Here is a 26,013-nt window from a genome sequence, read left to right as displayed (position 1 = left end):
CAAGCTGCTCCTGATGACGCTGGACTAACATAAGGCCGAACGAGGAAAGTAGTGGTGATGACATGGAAAACAGAGATTGAAGGGGACCGCATTCGCATGTCCTATGCTTTATACGCTCCAGCAAACATCCAGACAAAAGACACACTCACACACACAAAATAAGGTTTCCGTTTCTTCCCCGTGTGCAGCAGCAGGGTGACGCTGCAGATTCTGCCTAACGACTAATACGCCGCGTCAGTGAACGCAGAGGTTCGCTGACTGTCAAAGCCACGTCTCGAAATGACTAAGTGAATGTTGAATGCTAACTGGATCACTAACGTCTAATAATCGCTCATAACGTTTCTGTAGCCAAATTGTGGAGGCCGCTCCTCGTCTTGTTTACTCCACCGCCGTGGAGTAAATCAGCTCAGGGAGGTTTTGCAGGCAGCTGGTTAAGACGCTCTGTATCAGCAGGACTGAAGCAGAGCTGGCCTGCTCAGCCGTCATGCGATCACGGACTGACCCCGACAACCCGACTCTGAGCCCCCGCTGCCGACCGGCGCCGGCTCTACAGAGGAGGCCGGGACAGTCGCTGGAGGTTCTGCCTCCATCTCCTCAAAGGTACTAAATTCTACTTTATCTTTAACCAGATATTTAATAATCAGGCTTTTTTGACTGACGGATATTACCAGTTTGCTTTCAAACCTATCAAATCAGATTGTAACAGGTAAAATAAGTATTGAATACATCACAATTTTTCATGGTAACCATATTTCTAAAGGCGCAATTGACATGAAAGTTTCACCAGGTTTTGGTAGGAGCAGAGAAAAAAAACCCCAAATCAAATAAATTCAGAAATTAAGTTATGTGTAATAATGTGAAACGACGGGGAAAAGTACTGAACGCAAGCGGAAAGGGAGGTGGAAAAAAGGCATGGAAAGCCAAGAAACCAACTGAAATCTACCAGGAGTCAGAAAGCCATCCTGCCTCTTGTCAGTGCAAATAAATCACCAGCTGGTTCAGTCCAAACTGTTGGTCTAAACAAATATCCCTAACCAACACAGGGATTTTTAAATCAATACAAGATAAATGATTTAAGCCAACAAGTTTGATGCAATCAGTGACTGGGTACAAAAAAGTTATAAGATTTTGAGTATTTGACCTGCTGCTCACTGATTGGAGACGGTAAAGGAAACACTGATTTTGATCTTCGGCCGATTGATTGGTACATATCCATCCTTAACTGTCTTTTCCGGTGGATTTACCACATGGACACGGGGTGAAACAGATCTGAGAGGGTTTTTTTATAATCAAGAAATATTACTGAGCATGAATTTGAGGAACTACATTTGGTGTTTACCAATGATGTACTGTCCACAAATCAAGAAAAGGCCAAAAACTTAGAGGCCAACAACCCCAGAATGATTAATTACTACAGTTCTGTTTGGCAAAACCAGTGCTGAAATTGATTTACTTGCACTGTAGTCTCTGGTGATTTCACTAAAAGGGCAGTAGGAAATAGACAATTTCCAATTTATTTCTCTAAGCTAATAGAGAAATAAAACAGAGATATGTTATTGTGTCCTTAACTCTAGGAGTGTTTTGTCTTTGCTCGCTCACTGTGATAATCTACCAGGGCTCACAGGAACAAAATCTCCCTGAAGGCCACGTATGAAGACCAAGATAAAGCTCCAGGACTGAAAATGTCACAACACCAATTAAAAAACCGACAACCTGATCCAGCAGAACCAGTTCCACGCGGTAACACACAGAAACCAGCCAACAGGTGTTCCCTACGTACTGCATGTTTTCATATGCCAACATTAAATCAACATATTGAGGTTCAACATGTCCTTCCTTCGGTTGGGAAGATAAATGTCTGTAAGGTGTTCTGCTAGCAGGCTGAAGCTCTCATGCGAAATCAGCTCCTCCATTAACTTGTCATCTTTTGCACACACACACACACACACACACTGCCGGTCAATGATCAACAGAGTCCTGGACGTTGACAGGAGCTGTATTCATAAAAACAACGTTCGGTTTTTACGCCCTAACGTTTGCGGCTGCTGATCCTGCCCTGCGTCCGCCTCCCGTACGGATCCACGCATTCCCTGAGAGGAAGGCGGAGGATGTCGGCCTCTGTTGTGGCAGAGGCGTGAGGAAACGAGGGAATCGGAGAAGACGTGGCGTACCTCTTCTAGGGATCTCCTGCAGGGGAATGGTGTCCCCTCCCCCGTCGTAGGGCAGATAGGGGTCGGCCGCCGCGTCCTCCTCCTCCATAATGACACTCAGAAAGAAGCTAGACTAAAACCGAGCTGGGCTTCACTGGGACTCCTCTCGCTGCTGCTGCTGCTGCCATGTTTACCAAGGGAAAGACAAGCAGGGCTGTGTGACGCCGAGAGCGCATGTGTGTGTGTGTGTGAGCGATAGAGAGGGGAGAGAAATGTGTGTGACGACGCACGTTCCTGTCTTTCCCTCCCCTCCCTTTTCTTTCTATCTCGCTCTCCACTGCAGCAGCTGACTGTGAGGGCTGATGATGTCATCTCCCTCCCTCACACACACACACACACACACACACACACACACACACAAGCGCAGAAAGCCGATCACGCAGAGCCGGTCAGCCCTGCCTGCTTTGGTTGCTATGGGAGATCTGAGAGTCCTGAGGCTGAACGGGAGAGACCAAGGTGTCGGGTCACAGGGGGGTTTAGATACGCTGACGGCATTTAAAATGGACCGGCTCATTCTCAGCACTGAGCCAAATGACAGTTTATCCTCATTAAATGATCTGAAAATTAAAATTATAATAATAATAATAATAATAATAATAATTAACCTCCTGCTAGTAAAAAAATAAAGTACTGAGTGAAAGGAAAAAAGTAGATTGGTAACAAAAACTAATTTACCATATTACATAAAAATATCTTGATCTTACTTTTTATATAAAATGATATATATTTTGACATTACTTCTTGTTAAAAAAGTTGCTTAAACAAGTTATATTTCAAATCAATACACCACCAATTGTGTCCCAATTCATGGTGTAAAATTAAAGTTAGTTAAAGGAAGTCAAATGAGGAGTTAAAAATTTTTTATACTAATTTAAAAGGAAATATAAGGAGGCCATTTTCACAAGATATATAAATATGTGTGAGAGTTAGCACTAATGTGTGTATGTAAATTGAGGCTAACGCATATGAGTGTGTGGGTATGGATGTACATTAGACATATGTAAACCCAGATCAAATGGAAAATTAATTTAACCATGTTAATTTTTTAGATCTGATTTATTAATGAGGGTCCATCTGAAAGTATTGTATGAGTTTATGGGGTAGGAGTTCATAAGTTTCCTACTTCTTATTACTCCTTTTCAAGATTACTGTGGTAAAAGAAATATGTGTCTTTTGCAGTCTTTGTTCATGTGTGTGATTTTAAACTTCTATCATGTTCAAAATAAATAAATAAAAGTATTTAAAGGCAGGATTTTTTTTAAACCATGGTGGTAGTTGGAGGGTGGGATGAGGCGTCAGGAATATTTAAATATTATAAGCGTCGCGGTAAAGATTACTATCACTTCTATATTCATCAGAACTTGAGAGAACCGCCTCACAATACTGAACCCTGAGCATCTTCTCTGCGTCTTCATCCTACTGTGAAAATATTTTCAGATGCTCATCTGAAAATGCAACCAGAAATGAGTCAACAAAAAAATTACCTGACATTAAGCAACGAGATGCTGTTCAAAACGTATCTGAGGCATTAGGAGTGAAGGTCAAACTATATCCATTAACTATGTTACTGTTGTTCGAATGCGACATTAGTCCCATTAGTCGCATTCGAGTTCAAGCTCGTTTTCACAAGCTTGAACTAAAAATGCATTCAACTTATGTACCTTAACGTTAGCCTTTTCTCTCCCTTTGAACTGTTGTCTTCAGTTTTGCTTCACTCCTGAGAACAGCGCAGGGCACAGTTCCCTGTTTTGCAGCCGGTCAGGCAGCAGTCAGTAAATTTTAACGTTTCATGGTAATTTTGGCTAGTATAAATGTACATATTTCACATCGTTTTATCACATATTAATAAAAAAAAAAAAAACATAATTCTGAAGTTGTGGTTACTTTTAGTTTGGTGTCATGGTGTGCCACGATCAGTTACATGTAGAGGAATCCCTGTAAGATTAGCACATACTTCATGACTAAAATAGGTCATTTATAGACTCCTAAAGCTGCAGGTTTAAAATAACAGACTCCGATTTTTTTTTTCTTTTTTGAAGATGAATAATGTCTATCCCCCTCAGTTTTTGCTGGAGGAAATGGGCTGCTCTGCCTTTTTTGTTTTAGCTTTTCTCAGAAAAAATACATTTTAAAAATCCAGCTGAATGACATTGTTGGATTCAGGGCTGGAGACATTGATTTTCTTAGAAAAGAGACTTTATCCAAATCAGTCATGCAGATGTTAAACATGACCTTAAATCCCCTTTTCAAAACTACTTTTGTATTTGTTTGATATTAAAATCTTTACAATTGTAAAAAAGTAATAAGTAATCTGTAAAGGAACAAATTTTCTTTTCTTTCTCTCGTAGAATTGTGTAACAAAATAACGTTTTGTGCAAAGACAATACAGAAATTATCAGGTGGTGGTCATTTCATCAATTTTGCCATTTTATGTAGTTTTTATATGAAAATATCAGGTAAAGGAGTCATCTGTCTTGAGGTTGCTAAGACGACTAATGACTTTTTGTCACTGTATCTAATGGCTTCCATTGCACTTGGCTTGGAAGCAGCTGCTTGACCAAAGAGAAACAATCCATAATACTCTCACTCACTCATAAAACGCTCTGCTTCTTGAGCTAATCTGAAGGCTAATGACGTTTGGAAGTGTGTAGCTATCGACTAGACAACTGGTGACCTCTGATTAAGCTGTAATCTGCACGTCCACAGTGATAGAACACCACCAACCATTAACCACAAGGACATTTCACATCAAACTTTGCTGCACAGATGGCATCTGATCATGGTACCACACTGAGCCCCTGAGAGCGACCCACTCTTTGACAGATGTTTGCAGTAGCAGCCTGCATGCCTCGGTGCTGAGCTGTATACACTTGAGGCCATGAAAGGCTTAGGAACACCTGAATTTCATCATTTGAATCGGTGTCCCAATCATTTAGAAAATAAAGTGTGCTTTGGTGTGATCACAGATCATGATCCATTTCTGAGTCAACTCACCTAAACGAGATGGTTCTAATAAAAATGCAATGGAACATAAAAGGCAATTAAATGTGGGATTTGGTTAATTTTATGAATATCTACACAACATATAGAAAGAAATTAATATGAAGTTTGCCATTATTGTACATTGTATGAAACAAGTTTGTTTATAGCTTTACAACTGATAAATGGTTTCACAGGTATGAAATGGGAGCCTGAATTGAAGTGACAGTGCAGTCTTACAGTTATTTACTATAAATAATAAGTTATTGACTCTAATGAGCTGAATGCAGATTTTCACTTTGGCATCAGCATAATCATGAACAAACAAAAACCTTGGGATAAAGGGGTGCAAAACACAGTTAGCGTGGTCCTTTTCTCACCTGCACCAAACTATTATGAAACAAACATTAATGTGCTGTTGCAACAATTTGACTTGGAATACCTGCAAACTGCTTACAGTCAAATAAACGCTTAACGAAACCACAGAAGAGATCTACAAAAGCTTTTGTAGGCGTTCTCCAAGTCAGAATGACAACAATAAAACCGCATGTAAATTACTATTATTATTAGAGTCTGCTGTTTTCGGACTTAGGTTCTTTAAAATTTGGTTTGTTGCTACACGTTGTAAACTTATCCTACCACACAGAAGCTTGAAAAGATTTAAAATCCAACGTAGTTCACAACCACTACATTTTAGAGGCGTTGGGGCAACTCAATTTAATAGCACGTTACTACATAAAACAAAATAATCCTCTGCAATTCCCTAGAATTAAAGTGTGATCTTAGCTTACTAATAGGTAAAACTAGACAATAAATATCGGCTTGTCATGCTTTAGACCTCCATGGTTCTTACCTTCAGGTACCACATTGTTGGTGGCTGCTAAATCAGGTGATTTCAGCCACAGCTTTTCCTCTCCTTCCTCAAGGAATATTAGTGAGATCATCAAATAAAACCTACAATGTCTCCCATAAAACCAGCTTCAGCTCGATGAGAACGTTTGATCTTCTGTTTTTGTTCTCTTGCTTCTTGCTGAGCCAACGAAGCCCTTCGGTGCTGAACTCCATGTGATGGATGACGGAGCGCCTGGCAGCGCTGGACCTGAGGAGGACTTCGCAAAGTTTTCTGTGAACACACCCCTCGCGAATACCACGAGGAGGTAGAGAATAGGCTGCAAACTAACGCAAAAGAAGCACTTTAATCCAGACTGACAGACACGCTTATACCGGCTGGCTGTCGAACAGGTTCAAAGGAATGAAGTTACTCATTTGTCATTGAGATCCTGTCTAGCCAGACACGTAGATCCACCCCAGGCCACTAATTAACGTACATTAGTGCATATTTCAGTATAGAAAATTATAAAGATCAATAAAGAAGCCAAACTTCTGTCTTTACGTTTATAATGCTTATTGACCTGAACAACATTAATATTCCTTAAGGAGTTCAGTGATGTTAGCAGCATGAAGGTTCACATTAAAGAAAGATGTTATTTTATTTTTTTTACTATTTAGTGTGGATATACTTTGTGAACCAACTGTGATATTCAGAGCCTTAACACAACAATGTTTAAAGCCTTTACACAATGCTGCAGTAACTCCATTCAGAGGCTAAAAAGATGAACAGTACTAATATATTTAAGAGGTTAACGCGATGCAACACGATATGTTGAAACAGGTCGTCAAATGATAGAAAATGTGATACAAAAATATTAAAAGGCCGAATCCAGCACTAAGAAATTAATATAAGGTAATGGAGGCTACAAAAAGGTAATGTGGGACTACCACAATCTTAAACTCTCCACAAAGATGCCAACATGCAAAACGTGATGCAAAGATGTTAAACATAATGTAATAAAGATGTAAAAAGTTTAACACAATGCTATAACATGACTCGACAAAACTGACACTGCTTAGTGTTAATGTTAAGATTTTAAAATGCTTAAATGTCGCAAACACGTTAATATGAAAACCACACAAAAGTATTCCATGCTATGAGTGCAACCTTGCAGAATGACGCGCCAAAAATGTTGGCATCCAGCTTCACTATAGAAGACATGCTTTCTGACGCCACTACAGACAAAGGAGCAACTCTGTCATTTATTGCTGCATTGTTTTGCGTCGGCCCAAACTTGCTCATCCGGTGTTTAAAGTATTTTAGCCTTAAGATGCAATGACTCAACTTCATTTGTTGGTTCTTCTAACATATCTAGAAGAACCAACAAATACAGCAAAGCAACATAGGGAGATAGTTTCACTGTGTTGGACTCTAAGCTTGACTTGAAACAAAGAAAAAAAAAAAAAAGAAGTGAAATTGATGGTTAGAATGTCAAAATTAAATTCCTGCCAAACCCGTTTTCTGGCACACTGGGAGTAATACCGTTCAAGTTAGTGAGGTAAGACGGACTTTCTTCATCAATATTAGTTTGGGCAACTAATTTTAGTAACAAATGCTCACAGCTACACTTTGTGATTGCATTTTGGTTTCACGTAACGAGCATAGCTTGATTTATGAGTTTTTGGGTCATGGTGGAACAATCAGATCATAAAAGCCAACAGGTTCAGATCGGTGAGTTGAGGATCAATACAGTTTCCATAAATAAAGTAAGATTGTAAGTAAATACATTGTACTTATTTTTAGAACTGCAGCGTATTAGAAGCTGATGTCAAGAAGTAGCCAACCTTAACATTAATAAAAAAGGCATGACCTCAAGGCTGGGCGGGGAGACGACTGAGCTTTAGTCTTTTCTCTGTTTCACAAAGACGACTAAACAACCGCATAGAGCAAAGTATAATCCCCATAAAACATCCTGGTGATGAAATCTACTTTTATATTCACTCTCCAGGACCAGGATTCATTAGCTCATTTTGTTACTGTGATTTTTACTTTTTAGGAATCTTGTTTAAAAAAAAATCTGTTTGGTTTAAAGAGAAGCCAATTTAAGTTGTAAAGATGTTCAAATATAAAGCACACATTTTGTATTTGCTGCACCAAATCGAGCTCCTGTGGGGCTGTAATAAGTGAGTGTGTTTTCTGCTTGATCAGCTTCATGCGTGAGGAAATGTGAGGGAGGCAGACTCCGGGAAGGAAGAGGAACAGGATCCACCAGCCTGCGTGTGGAAATAACTAATAAGTCTGTCAGGGTCATTGAGTTGTTGAATAAAAACACGCGACTAAAACAAAAAATAAAACGGAGATGAATAGAAAATTCTGAAACATGAAGGCAGGCGGAGGTATGAACCGGTTTACGTCCAGCACTAGGAATTCAGTTTATGTAAGCAATATTAAAACAACTTAAACAGGTAAGACTAGTTGTGACGTCACCGTGCAGACTGCACGAAACTGGGACTCTAAAGCGCTAAAGTCAGAGCAGAAGATCCGGATCCAAACAAACAGAACTACAAAAGAACTGAAATATTTCATTCCACAAAAATAGATGATTGACTTCTTTCACACTCCAATTAGATCCTGACATCAACCTAGATCATCCTACCTAAATAATGTTGTCACTGTAAGGTGTTGTATAAGCCAACACAAACAATTACACTGTTGCCATGTTTCCGCCTATATAAAGCTATACAATGTTTTAAACAACAGTTTAAAACATTGATAATTACATAAGATGCGTTAGAATCATCCTTCCGTGTCCAGATTCACATTCAGCTATAGAACTGCTTCATCTGAACAGGAGATGGAGAGAGAGAGAGAGGGGAGCAGATCTTATTTTTACACTAGTGATGTGGAATTTATGAAGGGAAAAAATTGGTAAAAGTCTTACAGTAAGTGTTAAAATTACTCAACAATAGTTTTATCTAACAAAAGGTTATGAATCCTTTGCATGTGACATAGAAGTAGCATAAAAAACCCTGAATCTGTTCTACCCATGACTTAAAGGGATTTATTTTACTGCTATTAACGATGCTGGGCTATTTCTAATCTGCTCTAGCCTCCAAGTCTAATGAATTTACAATTACCAAATCCGATTTAGATTGTACTACTACCTAAACTGGTCAAACCTGTTTTACCTACTTTACACCAATGACCGGTTCTACAAAACAGTTCATGATTTGCCAACGCCATATTTAATTTGAAATGTGGATGACTTGAAGATTTTGTTAAAATGTCGTCAATACAATACATTTTAAAAAAACAACTTTATTTTCAAATTTTACAAACTGTTTCAAAGTTTCACAAGTGAAGTCTTTAAGTAGGATATCAATAGGGTGAAGACATAGTAAAAAAAAAAAAAAACTTTAATAAAACTCTCTTATGCAAAAAAAAAAAAGACCCTGTATTTTGTATAACGTCCTGTTTAACATGGACCCTACGTAAGGTGGTAAAGATGCCAAAACCGCTTTATTATCATCCTGTTTCTGTTTACCAAATATCAAGATTTCACCAATCACAAATCTTAGATTGTTACTCTATCCACCAACTTTTCTGGTCCAAATATTAGCGGACAGCAAAAGCCCCTTCTTCACCCGCGTGTCTTTAACCAGTTCTTCCCCAGTCAGATTTGTCTCCATTTTCAGATCCTGCCCATTTCTGGGGCCACCTTAGGAATGGTAAAAACTGGCTAATCAAGCGGTTTGATTGGCATATGACTGCATTCATAGATTGGCCCATGGATTTGCATCATTGGATTAGCAATGCCGGTACTTGTTGAAGAACGCATCAGTGTCATCTGGACACGACAGGCATCAACAAAGAAATACACCAAGAGATTCCGGAGAGACTGGTCATCCAAGCTTACACACGCAAAACAACATCATCGGCACATCGACCAAACCTCCTGTGGACTCCCATTCTTCACCATATCCACATCCACATATTGAGGAACACACTGTCAATGATGACACACCTATCAAACATTAACCAGCTAGAGCGAGACTTGACTAATGTTGCAAAGAAGGCAAAGCTAAACTTCCAGAGTAAAAATCAACCAAAACCCAGCACTAAGGACTGTGGATCGGCAGCCTTGGACTTGTCTCCAGTTCAAGATTGACCTCAACGATAGTACAACCATTTGCAAGGGTTTCTACATGATAATGACAGAAGGATGTGATGCAGTTTGGAAGAATGGGCAGAAGGCTTTCTAAGGATCTGGATGAAAAAGACACAAGACAGGTGAACACACACATACGGATGTCGTGTAACATCTCGACTCCAGCAATGAGGCGATTCACAACCAGAAGAATGAACTGAAGACGTCCATTTTGGTTACACTCTCATAAGAAGGCAAAAACAGAATGCCATTGATCGCTCAAAGTTTGATCAAAACATGATTCGTCAAGGTTGAATTGTGACAGGGGGAAGCTTAGAGTTCCCAGACAAAGATTTATCAAATACTTTGGGGGAGGAGCTTGGGGATATCTTCCCTACCTGGGGAGGCAGCGTCCCCATCGAGCAGGTTGTCATCCTCGGTGGTGTGGAAGTCCATGATGATGCCGGCTCCATCCAGCAGCTCCTCGTCACTGCTGGCGCTGGCGATGCTGTTGTAGCTGTTCCTGCAGTAGCCTCTGTGGTAGAGCTGCTCCGACTCCATTTAGCAACACGCCGTTACCCTGAATGATACAGGAGGGAGTGAGGAGGGGAGTGGTGAAGATACAGACAGGCTGCGCTGCGAGGAGTCTACATCGCAGAGTCTACGGAGGTGGGGTCGGTCTAAGCTGCTACACACCGACAGGTATGTAGAGTGACTTACAAAAGTATTAATAAAACTTATCGCATTTTGTAAAGTTGCATCGAAATACTGGGTATTCATTGATTTGGCCATGTATATGGCTTTCAACATTTTCTTACACATAAACATCTGAAAAGAGTTATGCGCTTTTAATTTCAGCCCCAATAACTCTGATACTCCTGAATAAAATCCAGTGCTACTAATTACCTTTACAATTTACCTAATTAGGAAAATAATAAAACAAGTGTATCTAAATCTATCTGCTCTGTGAAGAATTCAAAGGTTTATTAGTGAACCAACAGCATTACGAAGACCAAGGAAGCCAGCAGATTGGTCAGGAGATGTGCAGAAGCCTAAAGCGGGATTCAGAAAGTCTGTCACAATAAGGAATAAATCAATTAATTGCACGATAAATTAAAAAGAGCGCATTAATTTCCATTTGGACAACAGTCGTCAAAGAGATGCTCCTCTTTAATATGGTGGAAAAGCCAGCATTTTCAGAAATGCTGCAAACATTTAGCACCCAATACAAAGTAGTTAGTTTGCACTACCTCCCACTTTTGCCTGTGATCCCTATCTAACCTGAATAATTATTATTTGAAATGCAATTTTGGTGAGCGTGCGACCCATGTACAGAGGCCTCAGTCCTCTATGCGGCTGTCATGGGTTCAAGTCTCGGCCCATTGACCTTTACCGCATTTCTTCTCCAGTAAAGCCAAAAAAATCCTTTAAAAAAAACAACAAAAATTCATAATCTGTAGTATAGCTTGTTTCGCAAGTTTTGTTTGTTTTTAAAAGGTGAAATGGTTTTTTTTTTAGTTTGGTTAATTTAGTAGTTTGGGCAATAATGCGCTAAACTTTTCATATATATTTACGAGCAATACTTTATGTGCAGCTGAAACAAGTTTGTATTGTTTAATGGGTATTTTTAAATGTATTTTAATACAATAAGTTTGGAATATTGAAGGCGTATTGTGACCTTGTAGTGTCAGTCATTAAAACGGTATTCTCAGGCTTTTTAAATATTGGTGATTTTCCACAAAACTCCAACTGGTGCTCCCCTAGTTAGCTCTCAATGATGAGCTAAAGCTCCCTTTAGTTTCTTCCAGGATGAAGCGAATGTAGCAGAAAAGATTAACCTAAGGTCTGTGTGAGGCCTTTTCCTACATGCGACAAAGAATTTGACCTTTCCTCTACATTTTAAGCACTCATCTTCTGCCTTGTTGACCTAGAGATATTATTTCACCTTCACGTATAAACAGCTAAATTTCTACATCAAAATACACACCAACCTTGCACACCTGGGTAAATATAGGTATTAAAAAAAGATTAATTTCTCAGATGTTTAGGAGAGTTGATTACGGATAAAAATGCTGCTCCTGAATCTAGAATGAACCACCACTTTCTTTCAAACATCTCCACCCTATGGACAAGCTGGGAACTACAAGACTCAGACAGAGGTGACCTAAAACGATCCTCTGCCTGCAGTGAAGTCCCAGTCCAATATCACCTGAGAACCAGAGATAAGCTGAAGATATTAAAGGAAATTTTAGCTTGGAGACACAGGGAGTCAGAGCAATAATGGAAAAGGAGAGAGAGTTCAACAGGCATATGTAAATAAATTCATTATCCAAGAGTATGTTTTTTTTGTGTGTGTGTGTGCTTTGGACTTTAAAATAATAAATCAAGACAAAGCTTAAGGCAGATGGAGATATAGAAGTGCACATATATAGTTTTGGTTTCTTAGGGAAATGTACTTCTCCAGAACTGAAAAAAGTGCTAAAACAGCAAACTGATCTTTTCTCAGATCACGTGTCTGTTTCCTGTGGGTCTGACCATCGCAAACGGAAGTCTGTGAAAATGTAGGACATCCTTAGTCAGCTCGGATTTATATTTTTTTACATTTACATGTCGCAATACAAGACATATCTACTGTTTAAACGTTCTGCAAAGACGAGCAGCTAATATTCCCGTCTTTAAATTAAACCAGTTCAGAGGCTCCTCTGAAAACCTTCTCCTTTTAAGATGCTTTTTCTTCTTTAAATCATTCATCTACATAAATGAGCAATTATGAGCGTAATTACGGGCCAGGCAGCTCTTATTAATATAATGGAGAGATTATCAAGCCTTTATGACCCATGTGGTTACCACATACTATAAGGTAATGACTTCTAATCATCGACTGTCAAAGCATATATGAAACATCTCCAAATTGATGCATACATGCCCAAAATATTCTATGGAAGATGGCTCCATTACCATATTTTCTTTCAGCATAAAAACATATAAATTAGCAAAGTGCAAAATAGTGAAGAGGCTAAATTACCAGCAACCGTCACAATCAATGTGTCTGAGATCAGGACCGCCTGATTTTCCTTTGAGTGGCCATGATTGGTCAAACTAGCCTGAAAAATATTTTTTTCATCCTTTTTTAAGCCAAGTAGTGGCAAAAAATGTCTTCCTGCCCGAAGAAATTGGTGGGAATCACCTGAATAACGCAAGAAAAACGGGAAAGAAAAACCTTTTCAGAGCCAACATTCAAATCGATTCGCCATGAGTCGGAAACTCCGCCTGAGCTTTATCAAATCAGAGAGGCCAGGAAATTCAATTCAGCTCCTTTGGAGAGCCAACCCTGAAGCCACCGATCTTCTGGGTTAGCCCATGTGACACCGTTTTATTACCTCACGTTAAATGGGAAAAGGTCAGGCTGCTGTTGAGAAAAACTCATTCTCTCTGCTGATTTTAAACCCAGTAAGTAGTTTTAAATATTTTTTCTGCTCCGAAGTGTGGCACCAACTACACCAACACTGACCGCAGCTCAGTGAAAAACCATTCCTACTCCAAAACATTTGACTAATATTTAATAAAAATTATTGTCCAAATAGAAAACTCTACTCAAATTCACAATAAGATTAGTGCCGTTTGTCTACTGATAACGTGTTTGTGGGTTTGCTAATGGTTGTGATTGGTTGCATTTCTCAGACCGCTTCACGGCACAAACAGCTTCTTTGTCTGAAACTCAATTGAGCTGACATTTAAATCTGGTACACACTTAACACACCAGGGGCGTTGATTCATGCGACATAATTAGCCGTGGGAAACAAACAGGCGCACATTTTCTTTTCAGCTACACAACTTTATTATGAAATTGCTGCTTTGTTTGTTAATGAATGCTTGACCTTTCATGGTTAAAGTTATACAAGCTTCTGGCTGCTGCTTTGCCTGATATTTTGTAACTAAAAGAAGGACTTCAGCGCGTTGATAACGTAGAAAGAAGTACTCGGGCGGATAGATTACAAATCAGGATTTCAGAACGTGGGTGAGAAGAGAGAAACATTTTTGAAACAAATAAATAAATCAGTCGATAATGGCGCAACAATCAGCAGCGAAGGAGCAAACGCTGAACGACTAGCTGAGCAGTGAGCGAGCTTATCTCTCTCCAGCCGGTCGCCATGGAGGTGCTGCCCAGACGATTGTTGCCGAGACATGACTCAGCGTTTACTCCAACCGACAGCCTCACGCCTCCTCCACACAGAGGGTCGATACTTCGACGCACACATAAGCAACATCAGCTCCAACGCATGCAGAAAAGAGCTTTTACTCGTAGTAAACATCCCTTCTATCATTACTCCACAAGAAAGATCCAGCATCTGTTGCTGCACACGGCTGGGAAGCTGGCTAAGAGAAGTTTGCTGCACTCCCCCCCCTAAAAATAATGAAATTCTGCACAATAAGAAAATAGCCATATTGTAGTGTTATAATCAATAGCTCAGCAGCAGTAGAAATAGCTTCTTTTTCTCTTTACAGTTTTTTTTTTTTTTTATGGCTGGGTAATATAATCGCATTCCAAGCCTTCCAAGATTTTAACAATTTTATTTAATACTTTATATGCCATCACTGATCCATGGGTTTTGCTGCCATATTAGTATCTATAAAAGACTAAAAAATATTCACTTCCAAGTCTCTACAAATAAAAAAGTAAAAAATATTCAACAATTTAATAGTTTTATCAAGTTTGAACACTTGATGTAACTTATTTATGAAAAACAAATACACACAAAGGCTTTCCCTCAGTGTATTATAAGCCTGGCGGGCCACCATGCTTTACTTGAGCCCCCACCAGGCTAATCATTGCTTATATACTTAAGTCTTTTTAAGACTATACAGCTGGTGTTCAGTTATTAATTTTTCAATCTTTCAATAACACATAATTATTGAGTGATATTTTCAAATTTCCTGTCAACTTTTAATTTTTTTTTTACTCAAATACCCAGCAGGCTGCTGGATGAATGATTGCCCTAACACCCAACCACTGGGCTTAGCAAGTTTTCTGGGGGAAACCTTGCACACACACAGAAAAAAAGATTTATTTTTCAAATGATCAAAGAGAAGGTGGATTTTTTTTTCAGCTATGGATTTTCAAGGATTACCATTATAACTTTTTGTATGGCTTCCGTATTAAGTTGTTCTATAAATACAGTATTATATTGATCTTTCACAGAAAAGATATGTCACAAATGTTATTAAAAGAAAGACATCTTTAAAAAAGAAAGAGAAAAGAAACTTGACTAGACTGGATCTCAACCTAATAGAAACGGCTCGCAACCATTTGGTTTCTCTAATTTCATTAGATTTTCTTCCTGATAAACAGAATAGCACATGAGAAGGGTTATGAACAATCAAATAATAAATCAAAGCTGGCAGATGGAACTGAATTAGGAAACCTTGTTTGTAGAAAAACAAGGAGAGCACCGACAGCGGACCAAACAGAATAAGGAGGGCAGATTAACTCAATAGCAAAGGCAAATCAAAAGAGGAGTTCTGCGGTACCTTTGGTTTGACCCGTCTGTTACTGCTGGGTAGAAAAGGTTAAACTTAGCACAACACCGTCAGCCAACCGTAAAAGTCAAACACACACACACACACACACACACACCGGCAAATAAACATTAACCTCAGTTCATGCTTACCATTCATCACTGCTCCTAATCTCAATGATAAATGGCTAAGAGACACAACAGATTTAATAATACCTTTTTAAAAGTTGAAATAATTTGAAAAAAGAAAGAAAAAGAAACAGCAAGACAAATATAGTTTGTAAAAAAAAAAAGCTATTCGGAAGATACAAACACACTTTTTCACCACTTCAGCTGGTAATTTATGTACTTTTAATCATGTCATGTGATCTTGTTTGACCTCTAACCTTCTGCTGTTTGTCATTTACATTTTTAATGTTGTTTTAGTTAGAAAAATCTAATTTTTCACCTATAAACACTACCTTCATCTAGCGCAGATTTTCTTTAAAAATGAATACAAACTGATCAAGATTGTTTTCACCCCCACACTTCCTTTTCATTTACGCCATATTTGAAAGAAACACATTTACTCAGCTAAACACCAAGTTAAAAACATGCCAAGACCGGGAATTTAACTTGTCAATTTCAAATAATTACATAAGTTTTATCTCAATTAATTGCATTTCTTTTATTATTATTATTATTTTTTGTAACATAAAGTTCCAAGCTTTGTGTTGTGTTTGTGGTACGTTTGTAAATCTGACGCACAAGCGACATCAGAAAACAAAGCAATGGAGAACAAAAGTGCTTTTCTTGGCCCACTGGTGGTAAATTAAAACGATCAGATGGGAAAAGACTCATCTTGCCACTGCGTGTGGATAATACATGGGGGTGTACCGATCGAATGCTTCTGATCGACTTAATTTTGGGCTAATGGTAATTGGCAGATACATACAGGAGCAATTGGGCACTTTCTTTTTACATTAAAGGAAACCTACGGCTCTGTTTACACTGGGCTGGTTTTCAGTGGAGCAGCAGATTCAAAACAAAACTAGAACTCAAGACACCTTATTGGTGGGTTTTAAGTTTCTTTATTTTGTTCTCAACTGACCTCAAGCCACACAAGCCTTGTGATTTTGTGAAAAGCAAAATACTGATGTGCACTTTCACTTTGGTAAGAGGCTCAAAAGAGTTGAGCCTATTGTAGTCTATCCTGTTATGCAAGTTTTGTTTGTTTTGAAAATGTGAAAGATGGAAAACTAAAGGAGCAGATTTTTTTATAGTTTAATTTAGTTTGGACAGCAATGCTCTACACTTTTCATTTATATTTGAGAACACCCCCTCATGAGTTACACAAGGGTGCAAACTTATTGTTTCACATGAATAGTTCCATGTTTTAAAATACAGTAATATTCATTAAAGGCATAATTTAACTTTATAACACCTGACACTGATAGTTAAAACAAAAAAAAACAAACAAAAAAACACAAGTATTGGTCCAAATCGGAATCGGCAGGCTCAGTGATCGGCCAGAAAACTACAATCGGTGCACCCAGAGTAGTGATAAAATAAAGTGGGGTGCTTGTGAAGTCTTGCTAGTAACAGCAAGACTGTTGCATTTTTTAATTAATATATAGACTGAAGCAAATGTTTTCTTAAAGTTATTTCCTGACTCATGAACAATCAACACGCATCTGCCTTACTTGAATAAGATTCTCACGTATTTTCCCCCATTTTGAAGAGCAGCTCCAGTAAATGAGCTTGCATCTCCTCCATATACCCCAAGGGAAACTAGAGGGTGACGGACTGCTAATTAAATATCACTGAACACTCGAATCAACTTGAGAAGTGTTTTATTTACATAGCAGTCATTGAACATACAAGTAAGTGTGGAAACAGTGACGCCCACTTAAATGTTCATGTAATTTGAGATTAGGAACTGACTGAATTTCAAACTAATCGGATTTAACCCAAAACACCACCGTGGTAACCAGTCCCAATGGTTAAATTGTGGGTTTCCATAGGATACAGCGAGCTTACGTTGTAATATGAGAGAGACGTATATAAATAGTAAATGTACATTTCAGATTTTTCAGAGTAAATTATATAAAAAAAAAACGGTGTCTGCAACACCGAGGTCAGTTACTCAGTCCCTTTAGCACTCAGCCGCTAAGTGTCGTTAGCATCTGTTACATCTGTATTCCCCAGATGGAAATGAGCAGGACAAAAAGACACAGCAACAGGGAGCCATTCGCATGCAACAGAGCTTAAAAGTGGGCTCTGTCTGCAGCCGAAGGCCCTCTTCCATGACAATATCCTCAACATGAGTTCAGACGTTCACCCAAGCTGGTGAATTTCCACTCAGTTTCACATCAACTGCAACCAGGAGCTCATGCTAACGGAGGTAGCCTCCACGGCTAGTTGGCTAACTACCGAACACCTGTTCGGCTGCAAACGGGGGGAAGAAATAAATCAAGAGTTCACAGCATTTGCAGCTTGAAGGTGAAGGGTGGACGACTGGTCTCGGGTGTTAAAGCCTCAGGGCAAGTCAGCGAACCTTCACCTCTACAGCTGCGACAGACTAAAACCAGCAACAAACAGCGTACCTTCCTGATGCCGCAGTTCCAGCCCCGACATAGCAACTCATCTTTTTCCTCAGATTAAGCTAGGCAGGAGTATTTCTCTTCTTTTTCCCTTTCTAAACTAACTGGCTTGACATTCTCTCCCTCAACATCATCATCATCATGGTGGTGTTTTCTTTCGTCAGTCTCATTTCTCTGTCCGTGACGTTAACTTCCTGTTCCCATTCCAGCGATCATCCCAGCAGCGGCGGCTGGAAGGAGGACTAATGATCAATAATTCACCCAGGAAGAAGGAAAACAAGGTTCTTTGAGGTTTTCAGTCTCAGGAAGGGCGGGTCTAAGATGAGCAGCGAGATAGCTGCTCATACACACCTCTGCCATGCTGACATGAAATGAAAACATCAACTGCAAACTGGTGTTATAGTCAAAGAGGAACTATGAAGATGTGGAACACCTTACACAAGGGAGAGAACAACGACACAAAAGATTTGTCTACAAAGCAAAAAATCAACACTTAAATAAAGTTTCAAACAAAAAGATAGCTGATAAAAAGTCATAATGTATTTCCAAAACATACGATTTTATGTATGGTTGTGTAATCATTTGACAGACAGAAACCAGTTTGTACAACTAAAGGTTCTCCGAGCAATCAACTGCGGAGTTCATCAAGGCTGAGAGTTGGGACCAAAACTTTCAATACATAATAATGGCGTCTGTCAATTAAGTTGTGAACCACACTGTTTTATTTAAAGAAGTAAAATAGTTTTTGTTAAAAACACTGTGGAAAATATGGTTTTCGTGGTTAAATTCAACCATTTTTAATTGGAATAAAAACTGCATTTGCAATCTTTGATAAAAGAACGATGATTTGTTTTCCCTGGTTTCAGTCTCTCTTTACCTTTTTAGAACTAGATCTTGTTGTCCAAAAGTGCCATCTAGTGATCATTATGTGTAACATTATTTACAGATCGGAGACAGTGATCTGATTCACTTTGTCAAAGAATAAAGTCTAGAAATACAAGAAAAATTAAAAATAATTACAGTGGGACTCCAAATTCAAACATATAACATCAGGTTTATAAATCATCATATAAATACAAATATTTCCTATGAATTCACAACAATTACTTAACCTAACTTTTCAACACAATGTAGGAAGTGGAACAGCTTTTATTCTTATTTATTTATCAGTGAAATTCTGACATTCACTCCTGCCGAAATAGACAATTTTATCTTCCCATTTTTAATCACAAACAGGTTTGACTCAAAGTGTGGTAAAAAGCAGAGTCCCTGCGGTGCTGTTGGACAGGCATGTTCTTCCTGGTCCTGTTGACTTTGTCCAGGTTGACCTCCACCAGCACCATGCCTGGCTTCTCCCCTCCACAGTCACCCACCACTTCCCCCCAGGGGTCGACGGCCAAGGCGTGGCCGTAGGACGAACGCGTCTCGTGGTGCCGGCCAACCTGCGCTGCTGCCAGGACAAAGCACTGCGTTTCTATTGCCCGGGCACGGAGTAACACCTAGTAACACATCACAGAACGATCAGTCAAACTTTACTTATTACTCTGAAATTGTGTTTACATTTTGGTTTTTGCATGGACAGGTAAGTTATTCCTACAGCTTAAAATATCACATTTTCATGGTTTTCACACAGATTTGAAACTTAATGGTAAAATATGATATAAAACAAATAAAGTAGGTTTCCCATTTCATTCCTCTAGCGTCTAATCAAAGTACTTCAAATGAGAGGAACAGTATGATGGAAGCCTTGTTACCGATGAGCAGTCATTGCATTGTGATCCTACCTCCCAGTGAGCAGCTCCTGTTACTACCGTGAAAGCAGATGGATACGTAAGGATATCTGCGCCGTGTCTTTGCAAAGCAAGCGATAACTCAGGGAACCTCAAATCATAGCAAACGCCGAGTCCGACCTACGGCACACAAACAAAAACGATGCCAAGATACACTAAAAGTATAACCTGTCAGTGCTTTGTCTCATTCAATCCTGAAAACTCTCATCGTTTCTGGCTTACAAACCTAACCTGTTAACACAAGGACTTATAGTGCTTCTGTAGGGTTATGATGAGATGGCTACTGTTTCAATAAAATACCCACCTTGCCAATTGGAGTCTGGACTGGAGGAACCAGGGAGGCTCCGGGTATGGTGAAGGCACTCTCTTTGAGTGACACACCTTTCTCCGGCAGCTCCACATCAAACAAATGGGACTTTCTGTAGACTGACAGGATGTCACCTGTTGATTTAATGACAATTCATAAGTGTAAATGTTGCACGATTGACTGGCTTGGTCTGGATCTCAGAGTAAGGTGTGCGTTTGTGTTATTAGATGCACTGCACCTTTGTTATTAATGATAACATGGCTGTTATAAATACGTCTGTCGTTCTCCCAGTCGTGTCCTCGTTCATGAAATCCTCCTAGAGACAGCCACACATCCAACTTCCTGAAACAAAGAGTTTAAAATAACAATTATATAAAAATAAAATATTACGGTTAATATATTTCAGATACTCCTAATATGTAGTGAGAAAATATTTATATCTTCGCTGCTGTGGACAAACATATAAACATATTTTAACGCCATATCATAATTGCTCAACAGACTGGAAGTTGTGTTGCCCCACCTGGCAAGTTGAGTGTATCGGGAGATTATGTCCCCTCCCAGAGGCTCTGACATTGACAGTGTCTCCTCTCTGCTGGATCCAATGTAGTCAAATCCCTCTGGCAGGAACACCATGCAGGCCCCTCGCTGTCTGGCTTCCTCCAGCAGCTGTTTACAGGCAGAGAAGTTGGCCTCCTTGTCTGGGGTTGCCGTAACTTGACAGACTGCAGCTACTGGGTTTGGCGAAGTGGACATCCTGCACAAAAAGGAACGACTATGAGGAGGAAGGTCAGAAAACATGTCAAGTCAACAATGGTTGATGATTAACTGTGCAACTTACTGGGCTTTTTTTCTATTGCACACTTATTGTTTAACTCTGTAGAGCTTCACTTTCATGGCAAGTACAGCTGGGAAACAGAAACATTTAAATTGGATAGCCTTGTAAAAGTAAATTGTGTTTTAATTTACATTAATTAAGCATTAAAACAACCGCCGTAATGCTCAAATTTCCATACCAGTGCTTTTATTTGGAAATAACAAAAAAGTCCTAATTTTTGTCAAACTCACGAGTTGAGAGTACACATCTTAACGATAATAATAAACACACCTGTTTTGCAGGATGTGATGGCGTCCCAGAGCTGATAAAAAGGCCAAGTACTTCACAGATGATCCTAAGTTGCACCTGAACATTGACCCCACACAGGTTAACCTCCGCTGTTTACATTATCTTGGCGTTTTATTAACGTTTAGTTTCAGCTCAGCCCTCTGCTGTGAAAAGGTGGTTTAATCTTCTTCTCTGCTATTCATCAAGCGCGGTGCGTTCTGTCGCCATCTACTGGGGACTCTTTGCCACTATAAAAATTGTTTTATTGACACTACTCCAGAAGGAAACGAATAAGGCTTTGCAGATCATAACAACTCATGTTAAAATACATAGAGTAAATATCAATGTTGTAAAATTATGCAAGGCTTTCCGATTTAATAAGAGCGTACGTTTGTTTATGGTCTTATTTGAAATGGTAATAAAAAAAAAAGTTGTATCTTCATGGAGCAGCTAAGATTACATTACATTACATTCTTACATTACTTTAATGGCCAGGGGTGTCAAACGTTAAAAGTTTTCTGTTCTCAACTGCATTTTGCGCACAGGCAACCTCATGAGCCCCCTTTGAACATCTAGCTGGGGGTCCTACTCGGGAACACCCTTCCAAGATGGCAGCCAACAGTAGCAACACGGGTAGCAAGACCAGCAGCAGTGGCGGCGGAGGAAAACAGTCCGGCCCGTCGGCTGAACAGGTACTCTCACCTGCACGCAGATTGCATTTTGTCGGCGTAGACACTGTTGTTGCCCATCTGAGCCTGGCGGAGTAAAAGCCGTCCAATTGGACGGCCAGTTAGCTTAAGCTAGCGTTAGCTTCCCTCTCTATCGCCATCATCTGAGCATCAGTCTGCTTCATAAAACCTCTCAATAGCGATTTTCTCAGAGAAGTTGGTGTATTCAATCTTTTAAACCAATTCACCTCGGGCTTATTGTTCTGGTTATTTTTCTTTAAACTTTAACATCACTTTAAGCTGCCGGTGCTGTTTGGTATGACGAGGCGAAAGTCTATCTTTAAACCCAAATGTGAGATTCTTGCAGTGTCTCCAACCTTTCACGAGCTTCAGTTATCATTAATATGCTGCGCGATGACACTCTCGTCATAAAAGTTTAGAACTTGGTGTTACAGGACTTTTTCATTTTGGTTGAAATGTAACTAAAATGGGTTTAGTGGCGAAAGGACAGAAAACTGAAAATAAAACCTTAAAAATGTATAAAAAGTGAACAGATATTGGAATTTTTTAAAATGAAATTCTGTTGCTCTCTTCTTCACACACAATGCAATTATTTGTTAAATTATTTTTTATGCCTCTAATATGCATCTAGATAAGATGAAGCATATAGTCAGAAAATATTTAAGGAATTTTACAATAACATCCAAATTTTTATCCAACATTGCAGTCTCAAATATAATTTTCAGCTAAACCCAGTAAGAAAAACGAAACACTTTTTTTGTTTGTCTTATTTAAAAAAACTAACCTGTTAACATTTTACTAGGATTTCAAATTGACTGGGAGAGCTGTAGTTAAATAACAAAAAATGACTCCTAAAATATGTATTTCCTTATAACTGTGAATGCTAGACTAATAAAAGTGATGTAATACAGAAGATTATTCATTTATTTGTTTAGTTCTGATGAATTTATCTTTTTTACAGGTGGTGGCAACATTTCAGAGAATGCGCCAGGAACAGCGCAACATGGCGTCTAAAGCGGCAGAGCTGGAGATGGACATCAATGAGCACAGGTTTGTCACTGAGGTCTCCTCCTCTGCAGCATTTTCTGCTTTCTCATGTTATAATAGTCTATATAGCAACAGTTGACTTGGGCAGTAATAGATTTTGCATGGCATTCTGTGAAGAATCCCAGAATATTAGTTCCTTTTTCAGAGCTTAATTTCAGTGGTATTGTTTTAACTCGTGTTTGACTTCCTTCTTTTCTGTTCAGTTTAGTAATTGACACTCTAAAGGAAGTGGACTCTTCGAGGAAATGCTTTCGTCTGGTTGGAGGTGTGTTGGTGGAGAGAACAGTGAAAGAAGTTCTACCTGCACTGGAAAACAACAAAGAACAGGTAATCTTGTTTCCAATTACATTCTTGATAGTTTTAAGGATACAGAACAGAAAATGTAATTTAATGGTTAAAAGGACACTTTTGTTTCCTTTAAATTCCCAAAAATGATTTTTTTTTTTTTTTTTCCTGTCACTCAAAATTTTAGATATGGTAAATGACTAATTCAATTTTTATCTTTTCAGATTTCTAAAGTAATCGAGACCATCAACACGCAGATGCAAGCGAAAGGTCGGGAGCTAACGGAGTACAGAGAACGATACAACATCCGTCTGGTCGGAGAGGGCGAAGGAGAGGGCCAGGGCCAGTCTGCGGCACCGTCCGGCAACAGCGAGGGAGGCGGATCTAAAAGCGGAGCTGGAGTTTTAGTGTCGTAGCTTGTGAGAATGGACAGTAACGGAAGGGCCTTCTGATTACTGCATCACCAAACAAAGAAAATTTAAACCTTGACAAAAAAAAAAAATCTGAACTCTTCACAGAAAACGTTTGGACTGGGGGATTTACTGTAATTTCTACAAAATGTAATACACTTAGTTTTTCACATCCGATTCAAGCAACTGTATTCCGAGTCCGTATGTTTGGTTATAAGTAATATTTGTCTTAAATGTATCTCACCCCCCCCCCCCCCCCCCCCCAAATACTTTCTTAAGCAACTACCAATTAAATGCATACCCTTTTTTATTTTAATTTTCTTACAGGTAGTTTGACATAATTTTCTTTTTTAGGATTAGGAAAAACACTTAAATGTTAGAGTTCTGTAATGCGGAGTTGAAAATAACCCAAAATACCTTGAACATCTAAGTGTCTTTTGCCATTGATATTTGTATACATTGGTATTTCCAACACTTCAACTTTTGCACTATTACCTTAAACAGATGGAGAAGAGTTGAATGTGTGGGAGTCTACAGTAGTTTTTCAGTTGTACAAAATGTCAGTTGTGCAATGAAGGAAGCGCCCCCTGTCAGGCAATTTGACGCCACGTATTGAGCAGAAACTAGCAAAGTGGCTTCAGAATCATTAATAAAGCAAATCTGTCTAATGTGGCTTCTGATTTTTATTTCTGTTTCACTATTTCGAAACCTATTGCAGAGGCTTTGTGTAGTTGTAGGTTTTACTATTACTAAGGCCTTTTTCAGTCTGTTGAGAAGTAATGAGACATGATTTCCCCAGAGACTCAGTTACTGCCTCATTTAAGGTTTAAATGTAATATTACTTACTAGAGCCTGATGTATACTGGTACCGAGGTGTATGTAGTAGTGCCAACAGATTTTATTTGGTGCATGAAATAAAAAAATCTTCTGATTTGTTGGTTTAAAATTATTCTGACAAGTCACACTATAAATTACTTCCATTTTCAAATGGAAGTAATTTTCCCCAAATACTTCAGGCATATTGTTCCTGGCAAACCTATTGCTACAGATAGTTTTTCTACCTCATCTATATCTATGTTGAACTATTCCTAAACCATTTTTGCATTGTTGCAGAACAATTTATTCCTTTGAACGAAGCCACAGAAATCAGGAAACCTTGTTTTCTTTCTTCAGCTTTTACAAACTTAACATGTCTAATTTTAAATAATACCTTATATTTGTTAAGACTATTTATGGGAGCTTAGCAGAGTAAATTTAGTTGGTTTCCCAAAGAAATCTACGGTGGCCCTACGGTGCAAACCACTTCAGCAAATTGAAAGTACAATTACAAAAGCACTACAACATTAACAAAAGCACTACAACATTAACGAAGCACAATTACAATTACAAAAGCACTACAACATTAAGGAAACAGAAGAGGTATGTCCCACTGGGAGACCTAAGAAATCGCTGATTGGACTATAGCTCGTTTTTACTTTTGAACCGGAAGTTATTCTGGCTTTAACGTGTTTCTTTTTAAAACATGAATGTTCTCGGTGATCCAAAGCCTCTTGCCACAACTGCTACAAAAGTTTGGTGACGGCTCAACCAGCTCTTTTCCACAGTTTAGGCAATACATGGCGACGTGACCGTATTCTCATTAAAACGAAGCACACCAGAGTAACTTCCGGCTCAAAATTAAAACGAGCTGTAGTCCAATCAGCGATTTCTTAGGTCTACTCCCACTGGGACATACCTTTTCTGTTTCGTTAATGTTGTAGTGCTTTCATTAATGTTGTAGTGCTTTCGTAATTTGTAATTGTGCTTTCAATTTGCTGAAGTGGTTTGCACCTCAGGGCCCCCGTACGAAAGCAGCAAAAAGGAAAACCAGGTAACAGCCACAGTTGACACTTAATGACATGGCGCCCTAAAGACTTAGAGAGTTAGCCACCCTGTCTTTAATTGTAGTCACATCTGATGTGTTTTTCTTGCATATGTTTAGTGAGTCCAGAACGGTCGAGGAAAACAAAACAAAACATAAATCTCGACGAGGATGGGATTCGAACCCACGCGTGCAGAGCACAATGGATTAGCAGTCCATCGCCTTAACCACTCGGCCACCTCGTCAGGATGCC

General features: G+C 39.0%; 3 protein-coding genes and 1 non-coding gene across 9 annotated transcripts in view; 1 reads left to right on the top strand and 3 right to left on the bottom strand.

Annotated features, from left to right (window-relative positions):
• The window catches only part of clcn3 (chloride channel 3), a 39,998-nt gene extending 21,418 nt beyond the window's left edge, over positions 1 to 18,580 (bottom strand). Inside the window, exons 1-2 of one of the 5 annotated variants that reach the window (XM_028038155.1) lie at positions 18,270 to 18,580; positions 10,567 to 10,748 (exon numbers count right to left, since the gene is read on the bottom strand). In XM_028038155.1, the coding sequence (XP_027893956.1) occupies positions 10,567 to 10,729 (163 nt within the window). In that variant the 5' untranslated portion in view covers positions 10,730 to 10,748; positions 18,270 to 18,580. Of the gene's footprint in view, positions 1 to 2,171; positions 2,485 to 10,566; positions 10,749 to 18,269 lie in introns of those variants that run through there. The other 4 variants (XM_028038158.1, XM_028038157.1, XM_028038156.1 and 1 more) reach the window with 4 other exon arrangements.
• Positions 18,581 to 18,965: 385 nt separating this feature from the next.
• nit1 (nitrilase 1) lies at positions 18,966 to 21,676 on the bottom strand. 2 transcript variants are annotated; one of them, XM_028038171.1, is made up of 7 exons: positions 21,472 to 21,668; positions 21,205 to 21,271; positions 20,887 to 21,120; positions 20,602 to 20,705; positions 20,361 to 20,497; positions 20,051 to 20,176; positions 18,966 to 19,765 (listed from the first exon to the last, which is right to left on the bottom strand). In XM_028038171.1, exons 3-7 carry the CDS (start codon positions 21,117 to 21,119, stop codon positions 19,493 to 19,495), a joined length of 873 nt encoding a protein of 290 aa, XP_027893972.1. In that variant the 5' UTR covers position 21,120; positions 21,205 to 21,271; positions 21,472 to 21,668; the 3' UTR covers positions 18,966 to 19,492. The 2 variants fall into 2 exon arrangements, with proteins under 2 accessions (XP_027893972.1, XP_027893970.1); XM_028038169.1 differs by lacking the exon at positions 21,205 to 21,271 and having other exon boundaries at positions 19,044 to 19,765; positions 21,472 to 21,676.
• Positions 21,677 to 22,013: 337 nt separating this feature from the next.
• pfdn2 (prefoldin subunit 2) lies at positions 22,014 to 24,571 on the top strand. The gene is made up of 4 exons (XM_028038172.1): positions 22,014 to 22,160; positions 23,119 to 23,207; positions 23,408 to 23,531; positions 23,714 to 24,571. Exons 1-4 carry the CDS (start codon positions 22,077 to 22,079, stop codon positions 23,903 to 23,905), a joined length of 489 nt encoding a protein of 162 aa, XP_027893973.1. The 5' UTR covers positions 22,014 to 22,076; the 3' UTR covers positions 23,906 to 24,571.
• A 1,352-nt stretch (positions 24,572 to 25,923) lies between these two features.
• trnas-gcu (transfer RNA serine (anticodon GCU)) lies at positions 25,924 to 26,005 on the bottom strand. Its single transcript has one exon. It is a non-coding gene; the product is annotated as a tRNA-Ser (tRNA).
• Positions 26,006 to 26,013: the final 8 nt, after the last annotated feature.

This window comes from Xiphophorus couchianus, chromosome 14 (genome assembly GCF_001444195.1).
Source record: "Xiphophorus couchianus chromosome 14, X_couchianus-1.0, whole genome shotgun sequence".
Taxonomy (NCBI): domain Eukaryota; kingdom Metazoa; phylum Chordata; class Actinopteri; order Cyprinodontiformes; family Poeciliidae; genus Xiphophorus; species Xiphophorus couchianus.
This window is presented reverse-complemented; position numbering and strand designations above follow the sequence as displayed.